The sequence below is a fragment of the Hippoglossus stenolepis genome, chromosome 23, assembly GCF_022539355.2.
Source record: "Hippoglossus stenolepis isolate QCI-W04-F060 chromosome 23, HSTE1.2, whole genome shotgun sequence".
Lineage (NCBI taxonomy): Eukaryota > Metazoa > Chordata > Actinopteri > Pleuronectiformes > Pleuronectidae > Hippoglossus > Hippoglossus stenolepis.
The window spans coordinates 14,661,646-14,685,432 of NC_061505.1; the positions used below are offsets into that span (position 1 = coordinate 14,661,646).

Here is a 23,787-nt window from a genome sequence, read left to right on the forward strand (position 1 = left end):
TGAAATCACTTAAGTGAAAACAGACTTTGTTTTTCCTTAGATAGATGTATTTCTAACATTTTACAAAGTTTAGATTAGTTTCTTTGTTTCAAAGTGCAAAATGAGAAACGTGTGTGAACTAAGTAGCTGGAGTCAGGATGACATTAGCATAGCTAAGCATAAATACTGGAAGCAAAGGGGAAGCCGCTAGACTGGATCTCCTACCAGCATCTCCATGTCCTCACTAGCTGGTTTTAGTTTCAGAAAGCATCCCTGTTGCTACATTAATACGTCCACACCACTTAGTTTACACTAGATGACTTCTTATACAGAGCGAAAGTGCTCACCTGCTCGGAGATTGTTTTTGTTTTAACACAGTGTTCTAAAATCAAAACATTGTAGTGTCGACGGTACCTGCAAAATGTTAAAGTCAGTATATGCCATTCTTATAATTTTAAGTTATACCATGTTGATGTTAGGCAGATGCTCAAAATTGTTTGCTTAGCATGTTAGCATGATAACATTTGCTAATTAGCACGAAATACACAGTAGAGCGGCAGCTGATTGGGATGTCATTAGCTTTGCAGGTACTGAAAATTTTGTCTAAGGTCATTAGGATACATGATCACGGAACCAAGATGTCTGTATAAGATTTTGTGCCAATCATCTTAGGGGCTTGTGGATATTTCACTGGATAAGACAACTTTGAAATGCTAATCTCGTATGACCAAAGCGTCCTTTAGTTATCGTCATAATAGTTGTTGAGGTTAATGTATTTAAGTTTGGACCAAAGTGGTGGACCGACCAAAACACCTAACCTTGCCATCACTAGGCCCACGTCACTACAAGGGGCAAAACAGCATGGAGAAGATCTAGCTAATAAAAACTACTTCTATGAAAGCTGTCTCATATAACTCCAGATTACCTCAGCGATGAAGTTGAAAAAGCAACAGAGATCATGGTAGAAAGATGAGGAGAAAAGGTCAGAAAAGCATAGAATCCTCTGGTTCAGTTCAAGCCTATTGTCTGTGTGTAAGAAAGAGAGCATTCGCTGATTAGTTGAGATGAGTTAACAGTTGTTCTTGGGGGAAGATGGTCATTACCATTATCATTGCTATAGTTCATCAGCATGCCACAAAAGACAGTCAAGAGCTTCTCATTTTCCGGCTCAGTATTTTGGTAGAGGGATTTAATGTGTTCAGCTACTATCTGAGCCCCTCCTGCCAGGTCAACTGCACTCCTGCCCTCATCTGCAAAACAAAGAGGCCAGGACACAAATCAACCACAAAGCAAAGGAAAAATAAAAATGAAAATAACCACAACTTGAAAATACATATGAAAGCAAAGCTAAGTAAGCAGTGCAAAACATATAAATCAGTGCAAACCAAAGCTGTAAAAGAGTCACAATGCTGAGTAAAATAAATGTAAAGGAAAGAATTATGATCACAACTATATGACATGAATACGGATTCACGTGAGGCTTATTGTTTCATTATAAGAATCCTTCCAAGAACCTGGAGGTTCCTTTAATGTCTTGTTTAACATTGGCGGCCATAATTCTTCCCTTTTCTTACAAAGTTTCTTTCCAGGGTTTAAAACAGAATAAAGCTGAAGCTTACCCTGCACAGATGATACAGTTTCAATAGAGCCAAAAAATTCAAACTCAACATAATAAACAGCAGAAATCAAAGGAACTGCAATCTTGAAAAACAACAAAAATCTGAGAAGAAGCTTGAATAAAGACCATCGACTGTGGACATGTTTGGCTTCATGAGGCCTTTATGCTGTGTCCAGATTGTAGTCCTTCTGAAGACCAGAACACTTCACCTATGTGATCGATTCTTTCATTTCTTTGTTTCTTTACTAGTGCCAGCCGTCTCTGTGGGAGGGCTTTATCTGGTAGAAAAGCTGCCAAACCAAGTGTTACATGAGTCACTCCTCTCAGTATCAGTGCGTCTGCTACTTTTAATCACTCGTGACAGCGTGCCACGCCAGAACTCTCTGCAACAAGGACATGTCATATACATTCTACACAGACGCTCATGTGTAGCTGTTCTTGTTGCTGGTTCAACGCCTTGCTCCACAAAGAGGCGGTGGTAGGACTTGTGTGGTGGCATTTTCGGGTGAATATCTTGAATATTCAACTTTTACACTTGATAGTGAAACAGGTATACACAGACAATAAATAGGATCACAGATCTCAAGCAACAACCAGCAGGAGCCTGAGTAAATGCCAAGTGCAAGGCTGTGCTAGCTTTACAGGGTTAGAATGTAGCTACGGCTGTTCCATAGCTAGCACAACAGATATCAGCCTATGTAAGCGCTGCCTAAAAGAATTTGAACCATGACCAACCATTAATCCCCTGTTATGGTGTGCACGGCATGTAAATCCCAGGGGAAAGTGAAAAATACAAATATATGTTCGTATTTAATTCATCAAGCAAGTGGAACACTGTCAGCGAAGGAAAAGATAAAGAGATTCAAGACCGCCGGTGTTGATGTGCTGTAAACAAAAACACCAACCCTCACCTGAATGCTACAGAGATTTCTGTGTTGTTGTGAACGTTTCTAAGTGGAGAATCTCCTGCTGCATCCTTAATGTATGAAAGGCAAACTCCGGAGATAGTCCGGACTACTGTGTGGTCATTCTTCAACGTTCATGTCTGAACGGCTATTTTGAGTTGTCTTGAGATATCAGTTGTTGTTCATGATGTCTCAAGACAACCCTGAAAAAGGTTGGTCAGGGTTGTGCTGGATTTGAACCCAATTCATTTCAAAGGATTCCCTTCATGTTAAAAGTTGCCCAGGCAATGACACATGATTTCCAAACAATTGAATACTAATATTACTTATCATTATTTTGTTGCCATTATTTTTATTGTTTCATTATGAAAACATTTTTGGGACTGGCGAAGGTATTTGTTGACCTGGCAGTCTGCAAGGCCTGTACTATTATAGGGAAAGCCCTGCACATGTTGATAAACTGCAATTACCACAGCTCGAGTGGTTACACTTATTGTATAGTACATGATACCAACAACAACAAAACGCCCTGAGGATCTTCAACAGAACCGATCAATGAATTGGTCAGTCAATATTATTGGCTGACAAGTTCATCTTTTAACTGCTGAGTCAAATCTGTGTGACAACTATTTAATTAACGAAAGACCATTTATTCCATCACTAAAAAAATGCTCCTGTATATAACATGTTATTGATAAAACCTTTCTTTATTAAATCGGGGGACAGGCCAATAAGATAAAGTTTAACGTGAAACTGTAAGTTTGACTTAAATAACTGGACTAGACCAACAATACAGGTATATAATGATAACTAGTGACTAAAAACAGACTTAAAAGTTTTCACCAAGTAAAAGAATTTACATTTTCTTTGTCTAAGATCAGACGAAAAAGACCAAACCTTTGGTCAACTAAAACAAAAACTAGGATGATGTTGAATAAGTATGATACAAACTAGCAGGGACATTTGACACGTGTCTGTACAAAGTTCAGACAAAGCATCTCCTTTTATTTATTCTAATGGAGCAACCAAGAAGGTGTGGTGTTAATAACATATCAGTGTGGGTTTCTGTAAGGGTAGTCAGCAGCTGCTTCTCCACACTCTCTCAGTGCATCCACCGTAAAACCGTGCCAGCTCACTGAGACCCCCCTCCACTCCAACAAATGTCACATCCCGCCAGATTCCACAGATACCCAGCTTTTCACCAAGACGAGGAACTCTGCACCAGAACTGACAGCTGTGAATAAAGCCTCTAAAGCTGGCTACAAAATCAGGCTTAAACTCCGCTGCTCGGCCCAGAGGTCAAAACTCAATCGCTCCACCGATACATTCACTCGTGTTTCTTATAGCACACAATCTCAAAAACGATACAGAAAATGTGGTTTATGTACAAGTAGTATTTTTTTACATGCAGGGTTCTCAAAATCCAAATCCAACTTCAAAACACAGAATAACTAAATGCATGGTCGCTCAACTTTAAAACAATATTAGAATGTCTCAAAATATCTGTTGACCCATGTCCGTTTATCACTGTCTATCTTCTACACTGTCGAAGTCGGACACTGACTCAATTGCCTTTGCTACACTACTAGCCAGGCTCATACTATTGAAATGGAAAGATGCACATCCACCCACATCTACTCATTTGATCAAAGACCTGTTCCAGTTTTTAAATACTGATGTGTGAGGGACCTTTTACAAACTAAGGAATCCATTTATTTACCACATTAAGGAGAATTTAAGAGATGGCCATGCCCGCTCACTACTGGTTTCAGACACTGCCAATATCTTTACATATTTGAATACACATACATTTTATTTTATTGTTCTAATTATTTTTTCTGTGTTCTGTTACCATCTTTTTGTTTTCTTTAATTTGTATTTTCCGACTTATTTACTTTCACTGATCAGTGTTCAGCTCTAAATTCAGGCGTGAATGCACCACAAAACTTACTGCTCACACATCTGAGATCTCACTCGCAATGCATGTATCCATAGTCTTTAATCAGGGTGAGCGTGAATGTATCCTGGGCCACACTGAAGCACCGCCCATTCAGCTGAAGTCCTCTCGTCAAAGATTAAACGTTATCAGTATTATCGCAGAATGACTCAAATGTGGTGGAAATGTTCAAAGTTTTATACTGAAATAATAGAATTATTAACAATATAAAAACACTGTGACACCAACACCATATTAAACGTGCAACATTAACATTGAAAGGCAGCTTCAGCTCACTCAAGCAGCTTTTTTACTTTGCAATGAAAACGTCCTGTGATGCAAGTTTAAATTCAAGTTAAATAAGTGCATATATAAATTTGCATATAAGAACAACACAACCATTGTGAATAAAGTCGTGTACATGTAAGAACAATACAGCCATATGTAAACAAACTCGAAGTCAGGATGTTGATGATCAAATAACAATAAAAGAAACAGAGAGGTGGAGAGAAGGTTAACTACTGGTTACGTGCTTAAGTGAAACCCCAAATGTCTGTTGGTTGAATGTCATCAACGCCACTGGGAGAATAGGAGGGTTTGTAATGGCAGTGTAGCTTGTGTAGTTTGCATGTGTGTATAGTATCTTTACCATGTCTATTTTCACATGGACTCCAGTAACACGGGTTCCCAATAATCAACCAACCAGTGTCTGGAGAAATTAATTCTATATCAATGTGGTTACTAAGAACTGAACTATATTTCCCTGCACACAGTCCTATAACCCTAATAAAGGCTTGTGTACGTGAAAATCAAACAACTGCAGGCCGAAGGCAGCATCATTTTTATTACTTATCTTCTATTAGGTCTGTGACAGTGATGACAAGGCTCATGAGGGATTCAATGTTCCCTAAGCAAAGCACACTCCTACTTACGGCTGTCATAACAGATGTTGCCAAGAGCTCGGCCGGTCTGCAGTAAAACCTCCTGGTCGGTGGAGTTTAACAGCTGAATTAGAGGAGGGATGAGGCCGGCTTCCACACACGGACCCCGCATGAACTCTGGAGAGAAGCAAGGATATTGGATAGCAGGTCAGAACAAACTTTGGAAAGCAAGAGCCTTAGAGACACATCTGTAGCAGAACTTGATGATAGGGTCAGTTTGAAATGTTACGGCCTACATTTCATTTCCAAGGCATTTTGAAGTTAAGGCAAACCAAGAAATCTCCAACACACTGTATGATCAACATATGGAAACACACTGGTACATCCGAGCTCTGCAGGAAAACAGAAGACAGCAGCAGGCCAAACTAAGATTCCTTAATAAAATAACTCAACTGTGAAAGTTAAAATGACAAAGGTTGAATTTAAATGCTGGAAATCAGATAAAATCCTGACTCCTTTCATTTATTGAATAGTTTAGATTTTTCTTCTTTGGGTATGTGTGTGTGTATTGTATTGCATTGTATATACGTAATACCAGAAGATGTATGGGTTTGTAAATTAGGGGTGGCTTGTACACTCAGCGGAAATAAAGATCACAATATGTGAGACTAACTGTTGCCGTCCTTAACGTAAAAATTAAAGTTTTACTTTCTTCTATGCATTACTTGTGGACTGGAATGTCCCCAAAACTGTCCCCAGTTAAAAATAAAAACTACCAACCCTTCTGGGGGACAGGACAAATACAAGGGTTGTAAGGGTTGCCAATTTCCAGAAATAATGTCTTTAAAATGTGTATTTACCGCTTTCAATAAAACTACATAACCTAGAGAATATACAGTAATAAATGATACCATAACATTTATTGTCTGTTTTTTGTCTCCATGAAGAGCTGATCTGTTGCTTTTGCTGAATCACCTGCAACTAATATGGTGAACTTATTTATTTATTTTACTGGAAAGCGTGGAACACCTTCATACCGACACAACTAAACACATTTATTTACTTTCCAGTTCTGCTTAATGCTGTGACAGTGGCAGATACAATGACAGTATCACCCAACCCTTGAATCGTCATAGTAACTCACCCAGCTATCTGTAAAACATCTTACCCAGGAGGGTCCAGAGAGGATTACTCACTGCTGTCTAATTTCCCATTGACAGTAAGCAGGGATACATCGAGATCTGTATCTGGGCAGTAAGGGTGGATCTGTTGGGTTTTAGCAGGGCACGTGTGTGTGGTGATTTAAACATGTTTTTACATTCAATCTTGCCTGGTGCTGCTCTAAAACAATCCCATCAGCTCAAAGCATCAGACAGAAAAGGGAGTTGTCTTAAGCCCTGCAGTCAGTTGGCTGCTTGCAGACATTTCCGGAAGTGGCGACAGATAATGCCAGCGGGTTGTTGCCAAGCCTGGCAAACTGCTGGGGAGTGATCATTAGCTGCAGTCTTGCAAGCTGCTAAAACCCATTCATTATCCTAACCTTTTCTTGCCGCGAGTTCTATTCATGTCTCCTTTTCGCTACTTTAAAAGCTTCTCCTGAGCTCACACTGAGGCATTATGGAAATGGGAGCTCTCTGACACTGCAGTTATGCAAGATTTGATTCCTTACACAATAACCTCACACTCAGAGTCAGCTTAGCTCTAAAACACCAAGGAGGGCTGCACAAACTAGCCCTGGCCTGAAATGATCCGTTAGTCAAAGACATTTAAAAAAGGTTTAAAAAAAACAAGAAAATAACATCACTGACACAGTTGATCCAAATCCATACATCAAATTGCAATAGAAAGTGTAAAATCTGAACAATGACAAATGAGAGGAGAGTAAGTCAGGATGTTCCTGGGTGGAATGGACTTGGAAACCGAAACCTTACCATTTTTAGCCACCTCAGCAATCATGTTGGCTACTTTAGGAGTGCAGGAAGACTGGGGGCTCAGCAGGGTGGGGAGCAGAGGGAGAACACCCATTTCCTGGATCTTCATACTGGCCTCAGTGTCTGCAGAGGAAAAACAAAAACCATATCAATCATATGAAGTTTTCCAGAAATACAAAGTGCCAACATATCATCAGTATCACTGTTGCTGCCATGTCATTTTCTGACTGAAGGTTATTGCTGATAAAAACAAATGTGACATTAAAGTGGTCAGATATGTTAATTTTCAGTTAATTTGATTAACCTGTTTGGCACACAACACGAAAAATAAATTTTACAGGAGAATGTAATCATACTTATTTCCAGTGCTCTTAACTATGGAAGCATAGCAGAAAAGGAAAACGAGACATTATCCTGTTATGACAGGAACATTTTAAGGTATAACCAGATGTTTTTCATGTTCAGGTGATATGGTTGATACTGTCCGGCATTAATCACAGTAAGTAAAGATTTAAACAGTATAACTAACAGTCAGGAATTGTACCATACATATATGTAGTATTGTTCAGCCTTGGCAGAGGTATTGAGTTCCACTCTAGTTTTATCAACATCTGACCACACTAATGAGAAGGCATCAGGTTTTATTGCCAAGTGGGTTGACACATATAAGGAATTTGCTGTGGTGTGTTATGTGCAAGCATAAATATAAAAAAATAAAATAAAAATAGGAAGCAAAATAAAAATATTATTAACACAAGAAAGCAGATTGTGCAGTAGTTCTATGGTGTACTACATGAGTCTGCCTACTCTGGACCTTAAAGCACTTGGTCCAGAGTAGGCAGACTGCCCCAGTGATTTCTCCAGGACAAAATGAATTGGCTTTTTATTAAACCCTCAGTGTAAACCAGGCTTTACGTACTGTTGTTGACGAGAGCTTTGAGCAGGCAGTCCAGACAGCTCTCCACGCTGTCAGTGGCGCTGTCTGTCGACGCTAGCTTCAGCTTCTCCAGGGCCTCACTCAGTTTGTCTGCAAACAGAAACATTTTATGAACAACAGGTGACAACCAGTGTCTGGAGAAATATCTGGTGAAAGGGTTAGTTGGAGGAGATGATAGTAGAGATGAGGAGCATGATAAAAATCTGGGACTCTCAAGCTGACCCACGTGTGACAAGAGGCATGCCATACCAAACTGAGCCCATCAGCTATCGTCTCATGACGAATAGGCCTCTGGGGGTAAATGTCCAATATTTTGGGGCATCAAGTGTAGACAGCAGATACCCAAGCCAAGACTGCATCTTCTGTTTGACAGACATTGATTTCAGTTCAAGCAACGCGAGATGCGAGAATGGAGTTTGAGTTGAAATCTATGACGCAACTAGCGACATTTCTGCTAATCTTAACACCTATCTGCATATGAACGCAGATGAATTAAAAGCCAGTAGCCGATACATTTCGGTTAATGTGTTCTACCTCCTCTGCTCTCCACAAGCCCTGGTTACCTGCCCACTCAGTCGTGATTTGTCAAATTATTAACTGAAACCAGAAGACTTCCGGCCCCAAGATCTTATGCCACGCAGACAGACTCTGCATGTTGATATCGTGCAGAATCTGGTTATAGCGATTAGAGCCATACTGGCTAAAACTAATTTTATATTGTCCTGTGATAGACTGGAACCTGTCCAGTGTGTGATGGGATGGGTTCCAAAAGTGGATCAGTGGATGGATTGAATATCTTCTAACTTATCTATATAGTGCACTATAAAGTGAGTTTGGCATTTTTAAGGTGGTGTCCGAATGTTTAGCGAAGCTTTTTTATACCCTATATAGTGGGCTCATTGTTTCCCATAATGCATCATGAAAAATGGTGTACAACCGATGGTCACTGACTGAGCAATATATACCATCATGCATTGCAGCAGGAACAGCCCGACCTGAAACACACCGTAAATGTAAATACGAGCAGAGCAGCGCATCACAGCACAAACTGCAGGAAACAAGTTTAATTCTCATTCAAGGTGTTGTTTTACATTAAAGTATTAATACTAAGAGTAAAATAAACATTTAAATTTACTGTGGGATTTTACACTGGCCGTCATTGTTGTACATTATAATCCTGTGACAATGACGTCATTATATATATATATATATATATATATAATAGTGCACTATATAGAAATCACTATATAGTGAAGCAATACCGATTGAGTGGGTGATTTCAACCTATGTCTCTAAATGACGCCTCCAGTGCAACATGGCAGCTGCCGTATCCAGAATATCTTGGCATAATAGATAACCAGTAAAAACAATGCGCAAAACTCAAAATAACTAGCTGAATGTGTACCGATCTTGTTTTAATGGTATATGCCACATCGTGGGATGTCATTATAGACAGTTGGTAAGCCACTGCTATTTTACTGGCAGTGTGTCACTTGTGTTGGACTGGCAGATGCCACTCCCGGCTCACTTAACACACTGACATTGCGCCCGTTGGCATACAGCTGACATAAAAGGTCAAGCTTTGTCCGAGGCTATCCGAGTCGTTTGTTGTCTAACCACTCTGGTAGTTATCTTCCAGATTAACATGGGAGGTTAAATAGCACTGCCACATGGTTACCCTTCAGTTCAACATCCTGGTATGGGCATCTCAGTTGTACATATAAGAACATCTCAACTTGACTGGTCAGCACTGAGAGTGATGTGACTGAGAACCAGCGGGGAGGCTTGTATTACGACCTGCTGGTAAAGTCCAGAAAACTGGGTCCGGAGTTTGCCTTTCACACATGCACAACGCAGCAGAAGGTTTTCTGCACAGACACGTTCACAACAGCAACAAATCCTCTGCAATATCCCGGCGAGAGGTGGAGCAGCCGGGTGCAGCAGACAGAGGCAGGAAGTGACGTATTAACTCCAATGTGGAGATCACAGCTCTTATTACCACAAACTCTCTTGACATCTTTGTCAGTGTATGACACCACTTTTTCACCGGGAGATATTTGTTTTCGGGAGACAATTAACGATGCCCCTGACAAATACAATAGTAACAAGTACTTTCCGTTTTAAATTGAACTTTCTATATAAAACCAAAGATTTCATGTTGATATATATTTTATTTGTATTTAATAGCAGCCTTGTACTTTGATGGAGCCACCGAGCTAATGTCTTGTCAACAGTCAACATAATGAGGAACCTAAAAAACAACTTTAGCTGAATCATCTTCTCCCCTTTGATTTTGTAGTAAGCTGGACTGTTTAACTCCCCCCGGCTCTACATCTTTCCTCTTCTCTGAGGGACCACAAGCCATCAATCCGCTGCCCTGCCAGCCATGTCAACCACAATGATTTATAAGTGGTGGGCATCCATCACATGCTACGACAAATGATCAGCTCATCATATCTGTTGTTTTGGTTATTAAAATAAATGAAAACTAGTTGCAGGCTATCTGTTTCCTCATCACATCTTTAATAACGACTGTGAGCTTAATGAAGGCTTTCCCTCTGGGTTCATCTCAGAGAGTTGCATTAACGTAATGTTTGACAACTCAGCTCCTCATCTCCAGGAGAGTGTGGCACCGCTTCACTGGATCTGTGCTCCATACAGATCCATTTACAGTCGTAGCCAACAGACAACGACAAGGTTAAATGCAGAACATGTGTTATAGCCAGATGCATATTCACTAGGTCTGCAGAGCTCTGCCATGGCTGCACGTTGAATCACAGCACTGCTTTAAGTTCAGTGTGCACAGTCGACAATCTCAGCAAAACCTGATTTGGACTGACCCCATCAGGTTTGGTCCAGAATGAACTCTCATTACATGGGAGGCTGACACACTACTTTCTCCTGTGCACTATTGATCAGCAATAGAGAAGAATGAATGCAGTAACAGCAGGAGTTGTCGTTAAATCCATGTCGGTGCTGTGCCTGCGAACCAGGTGATGCTATGATTGCATAAGGGTTGCAGACACTGTTGCAGTGACCTGGTTGTTTCCAGGAGTTGCTAATGCACTGCACAGCCCACACATCCGTCCATCCCCCGATTTGTTAATAAGGAACGACAACACGGGTGATCCAGCCTGGAGCTCAGACCTCATGAAATACCTCATGAATGCATATTGCTCTAGATGCAATCTAGAGGATGCCTCCTCTAAGGGATGCCGGTTTTCAAATGGGATCGCTTCAATTCGACATGAACATGCATCAGCAGAGCATCCACGAGCCTTTACTCAAACAGCGTGTATCCGTCACCGAGAGGCAGTGCAGACAGTAACACTGGGAAGAGCAGTGCAGTATAAACAGTATCACAGAGTGGGCTGCTGCTGCTGCTGGATCCTATTGCATAACAGCTGTGGAGATGGAGGAGTGCCCTCCACACCATCAGCCGCACGCTGCCATTTCAGGGGATGGGAATCCATGTGGTCGCCGGGACCTTGGAGCCATTTCGGGTCCCGGCTGATCCGCACCGGGCGAGAAGCCGAGACACGGGGAGGGGTACTTCATCCTTCACAGAGCAGGCGCTGCTGAGGGGGGGAAACATTGATGATGGAGTCAGGGGCAGCCACCCCACCCCGAGCTCGGAGGCGCGTGCACGTACACGCGCTTCGGCTCCAGGCAGCCTTTTTCCTATGACAACCACGCAGCGGCGAACTGTACATACATGACACACAGCAGCAGCCACACATGATCACACACGACCCATGCTAACGACTGCCCGTTCACATACATGGTGAGGACAGTTGTTGTTAGCTAACTGGGCTCTGCGGTTAGCTGCTTAGCTTAGCTGCCTACTCACCCATCTCAGCAGGATGTTGCTCCGGCGTGCTAAACTCTCCAGGGCAGCGGTAAAAACCGAGTCGTAGAAGCCGGAGGCCCCGTGTTCCCACGCCGCACCTCTTCGTCCCTGACACCGCCTTTACGCCGGTGAAGTCAGCGGGTTGACGCTAGCTCGCACCCGCCGGGGCCGGTGGGGCAGTCCCCTCTCAGATGGATGCTGCTGCGGCGGCCTGTGCCTGATCACCGGCTGACTACCAGGCTAACACAGCCGACCTCCTCTCATGTCCGCACCGACAGGGCAGAGCTGCTGGGCTGAGAAGCTGCTGGGCTGAGTGCTGCTGGAGCTGAGTGCTGCTGGAGCTCCTCCGGACCACTGAGCAGCCACCGTCGAGCTCACCGTGCGGTGTGCGGTGCAGGACTTCCGGACACAGCCTTCAAAGTAAAACGCTTTCAGGAACATCGTGTCGTGTGATACATTGCCGCTAGGGGGCAGCCGCAGACATGTAAAATCCCAGGCCAGATGAAGCACTGACATTTGCCCAAAGCAGTGAGGTTCAGTCACATGCACTACAAGCAGGCATTATGGACTATAAAGGGATAGTTCACCCCAAAATTTAAATTCACTCATTATCTACTCACCACTATGCCGATGGAGGGGTGGGTGAAAGTGGCATAAAAAGAGGCATTCAGAAAACTCAACAACTCAGCTTCTACAAAGGAAACTTTATTCCAAGGAAACCTGTGAACCAGGGATGTTTGAAATGTTTATTTATAAATGTTGTGATCACCTCTACTGAAATTTCACCAGTTCGGTCCAATATGCAGATCCATCAGATGAGAATAAGGATGAAAAGAGAAGAAATGGAAATGAAGTAACAGGACATAGTTCATAATTACTGTGTTTTTTCTCTCCCATAGTTTTGTATCTCGGACTCTAGAGCTGCAGAATCCAGATCTGACACTGAACAACAACAAGTGTGATTATGATTTATAACATCATTGCATGCATATCACTCTTATCATTGTCATTTTAACAACTAGTCTGACAGAGCTTAAATATGATACCGTACCCAAATGTTCCTGGTCTGTCTCTCCCCTCCGTCTCCTCCGCCCCTCTCTCTCCTCTTTTCCTTCCTATGTAAAGTGCCAAGAGATAATATATGTTCAATTTAATTATATTTGTATCGCTCCATATCACAACATACATTATCTGGAGGCTCTTTACATAGTGAGGACATGTTGTGATTTGGTGCAATACAAATAAAAATAAATTGAATTGAATTGAATATGAATTGAATTAGAAATAGAATGTGAGATAGGGCGTTTTGCATCATTTCAGTTCATTTTTGAGGGAAATAATTCATGGATCTTGATGAAAAAATATCAGACATGTTTTGGGGACTGATATTTATGAATGTGTGCAATTTGGTGCAGTTTAGTTAAATGTATGGGGACAGATAGGCCTTGGTGGAGGTTTGCACTCTACTGAGTGTCATTGTAGTGTTCACAAGCTGGACAGAGTGGCCATCCTGTTACTTTGACCTCTGCATCTTGCAGGGCCAATATTTGTTTCCTTTGCTCAGTGTTGCATCTTGAAGACTAACCTCTGCAGCCCTTCTGCCTCTCTGGCTTGGCCTTTGTGTACTGTGGGGCTTTGACCTGGTTGGTATGAAAATACCGTGCATTTGTAAATTGTGCATTTGTCAAATGTATGTCAGATGTATCGTCTCTTTGCAAGGTGTCTAAAAGAGTTGCCCCTTACATATGGAAAATGTTTTAGAGATAATCTAGATACAACAGATGATGCTCGGTTACATTGTAACCTTGGTTCTCTGAGTGAAGAGACTATCTCTCCCACTCTCAGGCCTCTCAGAGACATGTGTCAATCAAACTATCAATGGATTTCACGCCAACACAGGTGTTTTATAGGTGAACTGCAGGGCGTGGCCGGGCAAGCTGGTGTATATAAAAGAAATGTCTACGCACCTTGAGAGCAGGGGGATCATTCCCCATACATATAGAATATGTAATAGAGTGGAGAGGTAGTCTCCTCACTCAGAGAACCAACACTACAATATAACCAAGTGTTCTGTTTATTTTATGTTCCTGTACCTCAGGTGTTTTCTAATGAGCAATGAAATATTATTGTTACATTGATTTTTTATCGTATTCATTACCAAAGCAATCCAACATTATCATTTAAATTTTAATGATTAAATAAATAGCCTAAAAAGCCTGCCCCTTGCAAATATGATGATCAATACTGCCGTGGCAAATTAATTTATCCATTATGACCTCATGTCACGGTTTACCAAGAAGGAAAATGTCCATTAAAAGTTATAATTAGCTGGTCATGTTTGGAGATATGAGGAATTTGGTAACAGGTAGCGACCTCTGCTGGTCACTATATTTAATGAAGCTACTAATGTGTGCTGCTCAAGGTATTTTATGTCAAAAAGAAAATAGAAGAACATATAAGTCATTTATTTATGTTGCATATACATACATTTATTGATGCATTTATTAATTTACACATTTTTTGTTTATCTACTTAATCTTACCAATCTATTTTCTATAAGACAGGGGTTTCCATAAAACAAAACTCGTGAATTTTTAAAGATTCTTTTGTAATTTTGCTTTTAAATCTGACAAAAAAACTGCTGAGAGCTAAGAGCTGAAATCTCATTCACAAGGAGAATTAGTGAAGGAGTCTGAAACCAGACAGAGTCAGAATGTTCCAAAGTGTCAGTTTGTCTTGAAGAACCATCACAGAGCAGATTAATGAAGTGATAACATACAAGTACATCACAAGACATTTCTAGTTTCTCTCACTGTAAAGAAACAATAGACAAAACAAACATCATCCAAATATTAATTAATGCATTAATGTTATAAGAATCACTATTAAGACAATAACTGTTTTTCTAATGTCAGGATGTGTTCTCTCTCTCTTTCACTCAAGGAAGCACCATCCACGCATGCTGTAGCAGACAAATGGTTTTCTTTCTTCACAGGAAAATAACCTCCAGTTTCCTCCCTTCTCCAAATCTGCAACACCACATACGACTGTCATCGAGCCAAGTGGGTGTTCACCCTGATACCAGGAGCTGAATGAGTAGTTACTCCCGTCGGACCAGTAAATCTGAGGATCTCTGTACAAACCGATCGATGCCATTTTGAGAGATGTTATCAACTTCCGTATCTTGTCTCTGTCAGCGTTGTTCCTCACAGTGACCAGATCTGTGTAGTGTTCTCTGCAGTGCCTCTGAGCCTCAGTCCAATTCTTTGATGTATTCACCAGCACAAAGTCAGAATCCTCTAATGTTCCTGCAGTTAAGTTTGAGAACAAAAGAGGGATTGTTGAGATCACACAATGGTTTTCAAAATCATATCTTATTCATTATGTTGTATCGTAAAGATCAATATAAAGCACATCATTACCATTGTAGCAGACAAATGGAATCTTACTATGGCAGTCATAATCATACCATCTTCCATAGTTTGAACCCTGCAACACACAGAGCTCATTGGCTGCTATATAGTTTGGGTCAGGAGACTTCCAGTTCCTATATTCAGCTCCACTCTGGTTGAACCCATCTGACCACTTCCAGTCAATATGACTGTACAGGCCAATCCAAACCTTAGAGCTGTTACCAGCGGCGGAAACTGTGTCGTTAAGTTTCTTCATTTCTTCAGTGTTTTCAATAGTGGCCAGGTCTGTGTACGTCTCTCTGCAGTAGCTCTGAGCTTCAGTCCAATTCATTTTATCAGACACAAAGTGGTACTGATGGAGGAGGCATGTGGAGAAGGTGAGGCACCCTGAGGATGAAACCAGTTATTTTTGTTATGTATGAGGACTCAAATTAATCTCTATATTCAGATTTCCTGTTAGACATCATACAAACAGTGAAATTCACTGACCTGAGAGACACAAGACACCAATGAAGATCCCTTCCATCCTGATGCTGCTCTGTGGACTGTCTGTGCCAGTGTTCACCACTAACACCAAACTTAACTAGTTCTAGTGCAGCTTTAGGGAAATGTAACACCAGCTCCTCCTCTTCTACTGAAAAAAGTGTGTGTTCTGTTGAACTCTTTATGCAAAAAGGCAAAAATGCAAACAACATTTTTCTTGTTTATTTCTGGAGGCCTCTCACTATGCAGATAGTTCTGATCGTATCTGACCAAGACTGGTCTCTGCCTCCACCCCTGTGCAGGTGGTGAGTGAATGAATGTCTGTTTGTCTTGCTCACACCGTGGATCCAATGATACCTCTGTGACAGGGATGTTTGAAATGTTTATCTACTAATGTTGTGATCACCTCTAATTCCATCCAATATGTAGATCAGATGAAAATAAGGATGAAAAGAGAAGAAAAAGAGATGATGATGATTATTAATAATAATAATAATAATAATAATAATAATATATTATTATTATAATGCTATCATCTATGCATTATTAACATTATAACAACTCTTCTGACAATATTTCCTGGTCTCTCTCTCTCTCTGTCTCTCTCTCTCTCTCACATTGAATCTGGTTCTCGAGGTTTCTTAGTTCTAGTAAAAGAGTTTTTTTTGTGTCAACTTTAAGTGCATGGGGATAATCTATTTTATGATTTGGTGCTAAACTAATCAAATTGAATTAATTCATTACCCAATTGCATATCCTCAGGCTGTAACCCCACTGGATATTGAAGCCTGCCTTCAGGTATCCAGTGTTCATCTTTACAACCTGGATGTGTTCATGGAGACACAATTTGCACCACATGTCTCAGATCCAGTCCTTCTAGGCCCGAGCACCAACTCAGCCCCAGCATGTTGTGTGTTTCCTGATCTCAACCAACATGATAACTCTTCTTTCCATAGGTCTGGCTGCTTTGCATTGTAAATCCTCTCTGGCAGGAGTTCTTTGTATTCACTCATCTCCCTCAGGGTTATTTGATGTCATCAAACTCTGTATTATATCTGTCCTGGGTCTATGAATGTGTTTCAGGGTGGATTTTGGAAACTTGCTGATTTCAGAATGTCTGCTTTCACAGCAGGGTCATTCAGGTCCAGAGGAGTCCTGCAGCTTCACTTCAAGAACGAGGAGAGAAAGAAAACACAAGTTTACAGTGGTACTAGCTTTGTGAAGAAGTACTTGGATCTTTTATTCACAACACAGTGAGGAACCTCTGGTCTCCAGGCTGCTTGTTGCCCACAAGACAGTTTGATCAGGCCTGTCTGACAATTCACAAAAACAGAAACTCAGAAATAAACTTCCACCCTGTGGTTGTTTGCCGCCTTCAACCTGTGCAGTTTATTTCTGCAAACATTTTTTTTTCTGGACTCATATGAGGTCACCCTGACCTTTGACCACTGAAATCTAATCTGTTCATCTGTGAGTCTATGGCTGTGTTCCAAATCCCTCACTAATCACTGTATTGTGCACTATATGTTGAGTTCGCCATTTTTTAGTGGTGTCCAAATGTTTACAGATTTTTTTTATACCCTATGTAATTGACTTATTGTTTCCAACAATCCATCATGAAAAGTAATGTACAACCAATGGTCACTAACCAAACAATATATACCATCATGCATTGCACTCATGGTGAAGAGACGGGAGGAGCGAGAGCAGCGGGAACAGCCCGACCTGTCCTTCTAATGTAAATAGAAGCAGAGCGGTGCATCACAGCACAAAGTGTGGGAAACAAGTTTATTTCCACATTTAAAGATGATCATCCAACATGTGTCTTTTTTTCAATAAAGCTGCAAAATAAACATTTAAAGTTTACTTTGGGATTTTCAACGTTGTTGTACATTTAATTCCTGTGGAAATGATGTCATTTTTCAATGCAGAGAAAATGCGCTGAATAATGTCTGAAAGCTTTTTTGTTCTTTTCCGATGAGCTCACTATATAGTGCTCTATATAGAAGTCACTTTTTGGACTTTTTGTTTAAGTTATGATCTTTTGTTTGGACTTTGTTTTTGTAAATTTGTGGTTTGGGATTTGTACTCTGTATTTTAATCTTCCCCTTCCTTGTGTGTCCCTCGCCTCAGTTTAGTTGCATCCATGTTGTGCCATTTCCTGTTTTATTGTGACCTTCACTTCCTGTTCCCCCCATGTGTCATTGTTGGTCACTTCAATCTTGTGATTGTGTGCACCTGACCTCATGTGTTTCACCTGGGTTCAGTTATTCTGTCTGTGTCAGGTCGTCTCTTCACTTTGGTTCTGTTCAGTCCAGCTCCTGTGTCTCTGTTTTGAGTTTCAGCTCTTGGATCACCTGAGTTCTCTTACCAGCCTTCTGAGTGTAACCAATTTAATTAGTTGATTAAGTATTTTTCCCTGCACTTCTTGTTTTGTTCTGTTGCTTTGGCAGCATTTGTGTCCAGTTATACAACAAACGTGACATTAACGAGGCAAAAAAGGCTTTTTGTGAAGTCGATGACCTTGAACTACTTTCAGTTGTAATCAAATCATCCTTGAAGTGAATATTTGTGGTGGATGTAACAAAATTCCCTGAAGGTGTTTGTAATATATCACATTCACAAGAACATGAGGTCACCGTGACCTTGACATTTTACCTTCAGTCACCAACATCGTTTCAGTTCATCTCTGAGTCCAACTGAAGCTTCGTACAGAATTTGACATGTGTTCATAAAAATGGGGCAGACAAACAACCTGAAAACCTCCACCTAGGTTTTTCAGCATCAAAGGAAAAATACACATTAAACATTAGACCAACATGTCTTTCAGTGTGGTCACTTCTGGCTGAATATGTCTGTCAGGTCATGGTCAAGACCTGTCAGACTGTCCAGAAGAGAAAAGTAATGAGTTCAATATTAAGGACAAACTAGCTTGGGGGTTGTTCTCCAGAGGCTGGTGTAGTATTTTCATAAATCAGGGCCACAATTTACACAGAGGACCAATGATATATCAAACATCCATGTCCAATTCCTGATTCAGTAAGATGCACATTTAAAGATTCAGTGTGTAGAATTTGGTGAGATGTAGTGGTGCAGTTGCATATTGCAGCTGAGTTCCCCTCACAGCTCGCTCCCCTTCCAGACCAGCTCCTGATGTAAATATAAAGTATTTAAATATAAGGGGCTCATTTAAGGGGGAAAGAAGTCCACAATTTTTAGAATTCAGATGAAACACACTAGTTAAAACATCAGTAGGATTATTTCATATTCATTTTCTGCCAATCGATCCCTTTCACCAAAGTCTTACACACTGAACCTTTAATTCATGTTTACTTTTAGCTCCATAGCTTTGAACACACACCATTAAATATATTTTGAAATTTTTTTCTCGTTCAAGCACATTGTGTTCTTCCAAAAAACCTGGAAAATAAAAAGTTATTAGTTTATTTAGACAACTGACAGGATATTACCTCAGGAAACATGCAGCTGAACTGGGTGAGTTGTGTGATGCAACAATATGATCGATATTTAAATTCCCATATATTAGTCGTCACTATACCTGACATTCATGGTCTCAATAGCTGCTTCTTTCTGATATCTCTGTCCCAGCAACTATAATGGGGGAAGGTTCCTGATGCTCACAGAGGAATCAGGGCTCCTCCTTGGTTTTCACATCATGGACCATAGAAAGAATTCATAAAATGTTTCTGTGGGTCCAGGAATTTTTTCACTTTCTTTAAGATTGCGAGATGAGAGTGTTTGATAACATTTTTGATGATTTCTCAGGAAATAATTTATGTATCTTGACTGAAAAAGAAATCAAGTATGATTGGTGCAACTTGGTTGAATTTAAGGGGACTGTTGGGCCTTGGTGGAGTTATGCACTTTACTCAGTGGCATTGTAGTTTGATTATAGGGCCTAAAATTCCCACCAAGCTTATGTTTTAAAGCTGTGTTATGTTTGCAAGACATCCACAGTGAGCAAGAAGCGAATCAGAGATTTGTTGGTGGTAAAATCCGCGAGTGCATCTGCAGGACTGTTTACTCCCTTTGTCTGTGTCTCTGTTTGGCCTTTTTAGACCTTCTTTGTCTCAAACTCTGAGGCTGTGTTAGAGCTGTGCTGAACCGGGATGGAGGAGAACAACATGTTCCTCTGAACTACCCCTGACCCAACCATCCTGAGACTGAGACAGACTCCTGCAGTACACCAGCCAATCCACTGGTCAGTTACACTTTCAGAAAAGTGAAAGTAAAATTCATTAAATACCCTGAAATCAATGAAATTATTTTAATTGTAAAAGATACTTCCTGTAAGTGGCTTAAGAAATGAACTCCCTGAGAAAATACAGAGGACATGAAAGTCTCAGTGTAACAGGGTCATTAAGAAAGTATATTAGAGGAACAAACATTTTACATTACATCATATAATACAAATACAACCCTTCTGATAGATTGTCTCCTTGGATTTAGACGCATGAGACAAACCTCGTTTGAGTTTTTTTTATTTTGAAATGCTCAGAAACTGGCATTGTAAAAACCAACCAACATTGAAAACGTTTTTGTTTGTTTTACATACAACAAATATCAAGAAACAAACTGATCAGGAAATAAAAGCAACACAATCCTGACAGTAATCCTGAATTCAACATCAATACAAATACATATATGTTAACTTTTACTTGAATACACTTTTCTTTAATGCTAAACCTTTTGAAGTGCACTGGAAACAAATGGTAATCTTAACAGCTCTGTAGCAGAGTGACTTGCAGCATTAAGAGGCCAAGAAAACTACAGTGTTCTCCTAATATTCAACATGACATCCATACAGCCATAAAGAAGCCAATTTACAAAGAAATGTCTCCCCTTGGGTCCATGCATCTAGCAATATTGATCACAATTGTTCAGAAATAGCCATTCACCAGTTTGACTCTCATGCCCAGCTCTGTAGCTGGTGAAAAATAAATGCCTAGCAATCCCCCAGTCCCCAAAACAACAAGGCAATAAACTTGTTGGTCTGTAAATGAAAACATTTACAGAAATGAAAACATTTACAGACCAACAGAATCCTGTTTTATCTCATCATAACTCATTAAAGCAGTAATTTAAATGTAGCTTCTAATCTGTAACAGAGTGACTGGCAGCATTAAGAGGTCATTCACAACTAATGAAAACTACAGTAAAATCGTGTTTATGTCCATTTGGCCTGAGTTGAGAGTCATGAAGGTGACAAGGCAGCAGTACAAAAGTGGTGTAGAGCAGAGACAAAGTCACATAGATGGAAAGGGGAAGTTATGTGGACAAAATTTCCATATGTGAACATACTTCTCCCAGCTCATGGAAATCCAGTCATTAAAAATATCATACCCAGGAAAAACATCACTGAGGTCGCAGAACTTTGTCGGCTGTGTTTCCCGCTCATGCAAACAACTTTATTTTCAGCTGCTGTATCTTTGCATTGATCTTGTGCCAATTCAAATTCATTTCTGAATAAACTGGAAAGTGTACTTGAGGTTGTCTGGAAAGCTCAGATCAAAGCATTAATGAGCCCAAACAGCATGATGAACCCCATTATCACCCTTCCTAAGTTGTCCATGACTTTGATGCCTTCAATCATGATTCCCACGTCCTCTGGCTCCACATCTCCATCTCTTCAGATAGTGTATATCCACATGATTGCGAGTGCAATGTCCCTCTCTGCACCCTCAGTGGCGGAGGCCTAAACAACCCAAATACAAAACACTTTTTAAGTACAATGCTGAACAACACAATAGAAAATTACAAACAAAAATATAAAGTAGAATTCTTACATGAACTGCAGTTTGAACTTAGTATCTGATAATAATCAGATACTAAGTCATAATGATGACACAGAGCTGCTGCCGGTGAGAACAACTGACAACCGTGACACGGAGCCGTTCAACGGTGGGGACGTTCCGCGGTACCGACGTTATGCGGCCGGTGTGTGGCTATATGAGCTCATAATTCCTATACATATGACACATTTCAGCTGCTAAAAATGCCCGTGGCTTAAGACTAAAGACTAGTGGTTATAGACCTGAGCAAGTCACCACTGTAACTCACTTAAACCTTTAGTGAGTTACAGTCACTGTCACTCTGCAGCGAGGAAAAGGCGGACATTACTAGCGAGCTAGCCAGATTGCCCGCCAATTCTGATTTGACTAAAAACTGAGCAAAAGTTGCCTGGATTAAGTTTTGACGGCTGTTGCGCATATTTCGGTCATTATTACGGAATGCACATTATTTGACAGCAGGAAACATTAAATATATTTACTCACCAAGGTTTGGTCTTCCACCTGCGGCAGTGACTCTGGCTTGCAGCTCAAAGCAGACTGAGAAAATGGCCGCCAAAGAAAATCGGGAGAATCAACCACTAGGGGCGGTCCCCCAATTAAACTCATTTATTTTGCGGTCATGAATGTGATGAGTGAAACAATTAAAATATTTTGTCATACATCTGTAAAATATTAATGTACACTATTTAAATGGATATATATTAATAAAGCAAACCGATATTTAAATTTGTCACCTCTAAGAAGGGCTTGAATAATTTTTTGAGTGTATAGAAATACAATTAAATAAATAAATAACAATATATTAGAGGAACAAACATCATATAATACTAACACAACCCTTCTGGCTGTGTGTAAAAACCCTGGTGATCAGGGCATGGAAGCTCTCGGATGGAGAAAGGGCTCGAGCCTGCAGCCTGCTGGGCCTCCAACGTGCTACTGTAACATCTGTAAGAGACGCTCCTTCCCCACGAGGCTTCAGGGAAGGTAAGAGAGGGAGGGGTTAACTGTTCTACATATAAACTGTGCTTTTAGGAGAGTACATTCATAAAGACGTGTGGAAGAAGCAACCTACATATCTAGATCATGAGTACACACTAATACTCCCAAAAACATGTTATAAATTTGTGGTTTTCAAACTCAAGCCAAAGTAACCGGTTTACAGATCTTCTCACACCCACACAATGAAAACTGTTTTCACTGATGACTTTATATGAGTGTTAACGGTGAAGCCAAGAGTCTTGACTACCCCCTGGTGGCTGACTGAAGTACAGGCCATACACACTGCCCCCTCAATGTTAGTGGAGTGAAATGGATAAAATTAAAATGACTTGATTGACATGAAGAAACTTTGAGTGGAGATGCGTCATCCATGTTTATATACAGTTCATGGATTTTTACAGACTGAATAAAACTTGTCATGGTGGGTAAACTGTGTAAACTAACACTAACTATGTTACATTTTGGAATGTCCCTTTTAAAATCTCTAATTTTGTTAAAATAATAGAATTGCAACGCTTGCTTTAAGCTTTCAGCCAAATATTATAGATCTATTCCAATGTGGCTTTGCTGCATGTGCACTGTCAGCCTGTCCAACACTGTTTTCTGTGGTACAGGAAGTTTCTTCAACCTCTTCCAGGTCCATCCTGTTGTCAGCTGTCACTGCTGCTAAACTGGTTTCTTTGCTGTGGAGTAGATAAATAGAATTCATGTGCCACTTGGCGACCTGGTTCTTCAGTGGGCCCAATGAAAGAGCAAGTTAACTGGCTGCATTTCTGATGCCAGCTAAAGCATGTCTTTGTTGTTCGACCCAAAAACCAGCAAAGGCTCATTTATTGGGGTTTGAATTTGAATCTGTAGTTTGGACGTTTTTCTGTGTCAAGTTAAACTTCATATTTCAGTAGTTGGCGGAAACTGGAAGGGAAAAGGGGGGACAATGTGACGATAAAAATAAAATTATTAAATTCAAAATGTTTTTTAGATGTTATTAATAACTGCATATCGAAATCTATGTGTCCTTGGATCCAATCTTTTTTTCTCCTAA

At 40.5% G+C, this 23,787-nt stretch overlaps 2 protein-coding genes across 3 annotated transcripts in view; both read right to left on the reverse strand.

Moving 5' to 3' along the window:
• Positions 1-12,443, reverse strand: part of rap1gds1 (RAP1, GTP-GDP dissociation stimulator 1) — a 26,621-nt gene extending 14,178 nt beyond the window's left edge. Inside the window, exons 1-5 of one of the 2 annotated variants that reach the window (XM_035148224.2) lie at positions 12,038-12,443; positions 8,170-8,277; positions 7,251-7,373; positions 5,371-5,496; positions 1,083-1,229 (exon numbers count right to left, since the gene is read on the reverse strand). In XM_035148224.2, the coding sequence (XP_035004115.2) occupies positions 1,083-1,229; positions 5,371-5,496; positions 7,251-7,373; positions 8,170-8,277; positions 12,038-12,041 (508 nt within the window). In that variant the 5' untranslated portion in view covers positions 12,042-12,443. The remainder of the gene's footprint in view (positions 1-1,082; positions 1,230-5,370; positions 5,497-7,250; positions 7,374-8,169; positions 8,278-12,037) is intronic. The other variant, XM_035148225.2, reaches the window with a different exon arrangement.
• On the reverse strand, positions 12,278-16,081 carry LOC118102223 (C-type mannose receptor 2-like). Its single transcript, XM_035148282.2, has 4 exons — positions 15,940-16,081; positions 15,460-15,837; positions 15,112-15,345; positions 12,278-12,450 (listed from the first exon to the last, which is right to left on the reverse strand). The coding sequence occupies exons 1-4, from the start codon at positions 15,974-15,976 to the stop codon at positions 12,278-12,280; spliced, it is 822 nt and encodes a 273-aa protein (XP_035004173.2). The 5' UTR covers positions 15,977-16,081.
• Positions 16,082-23,787: the final 7,706 nt, after the last annotated feature.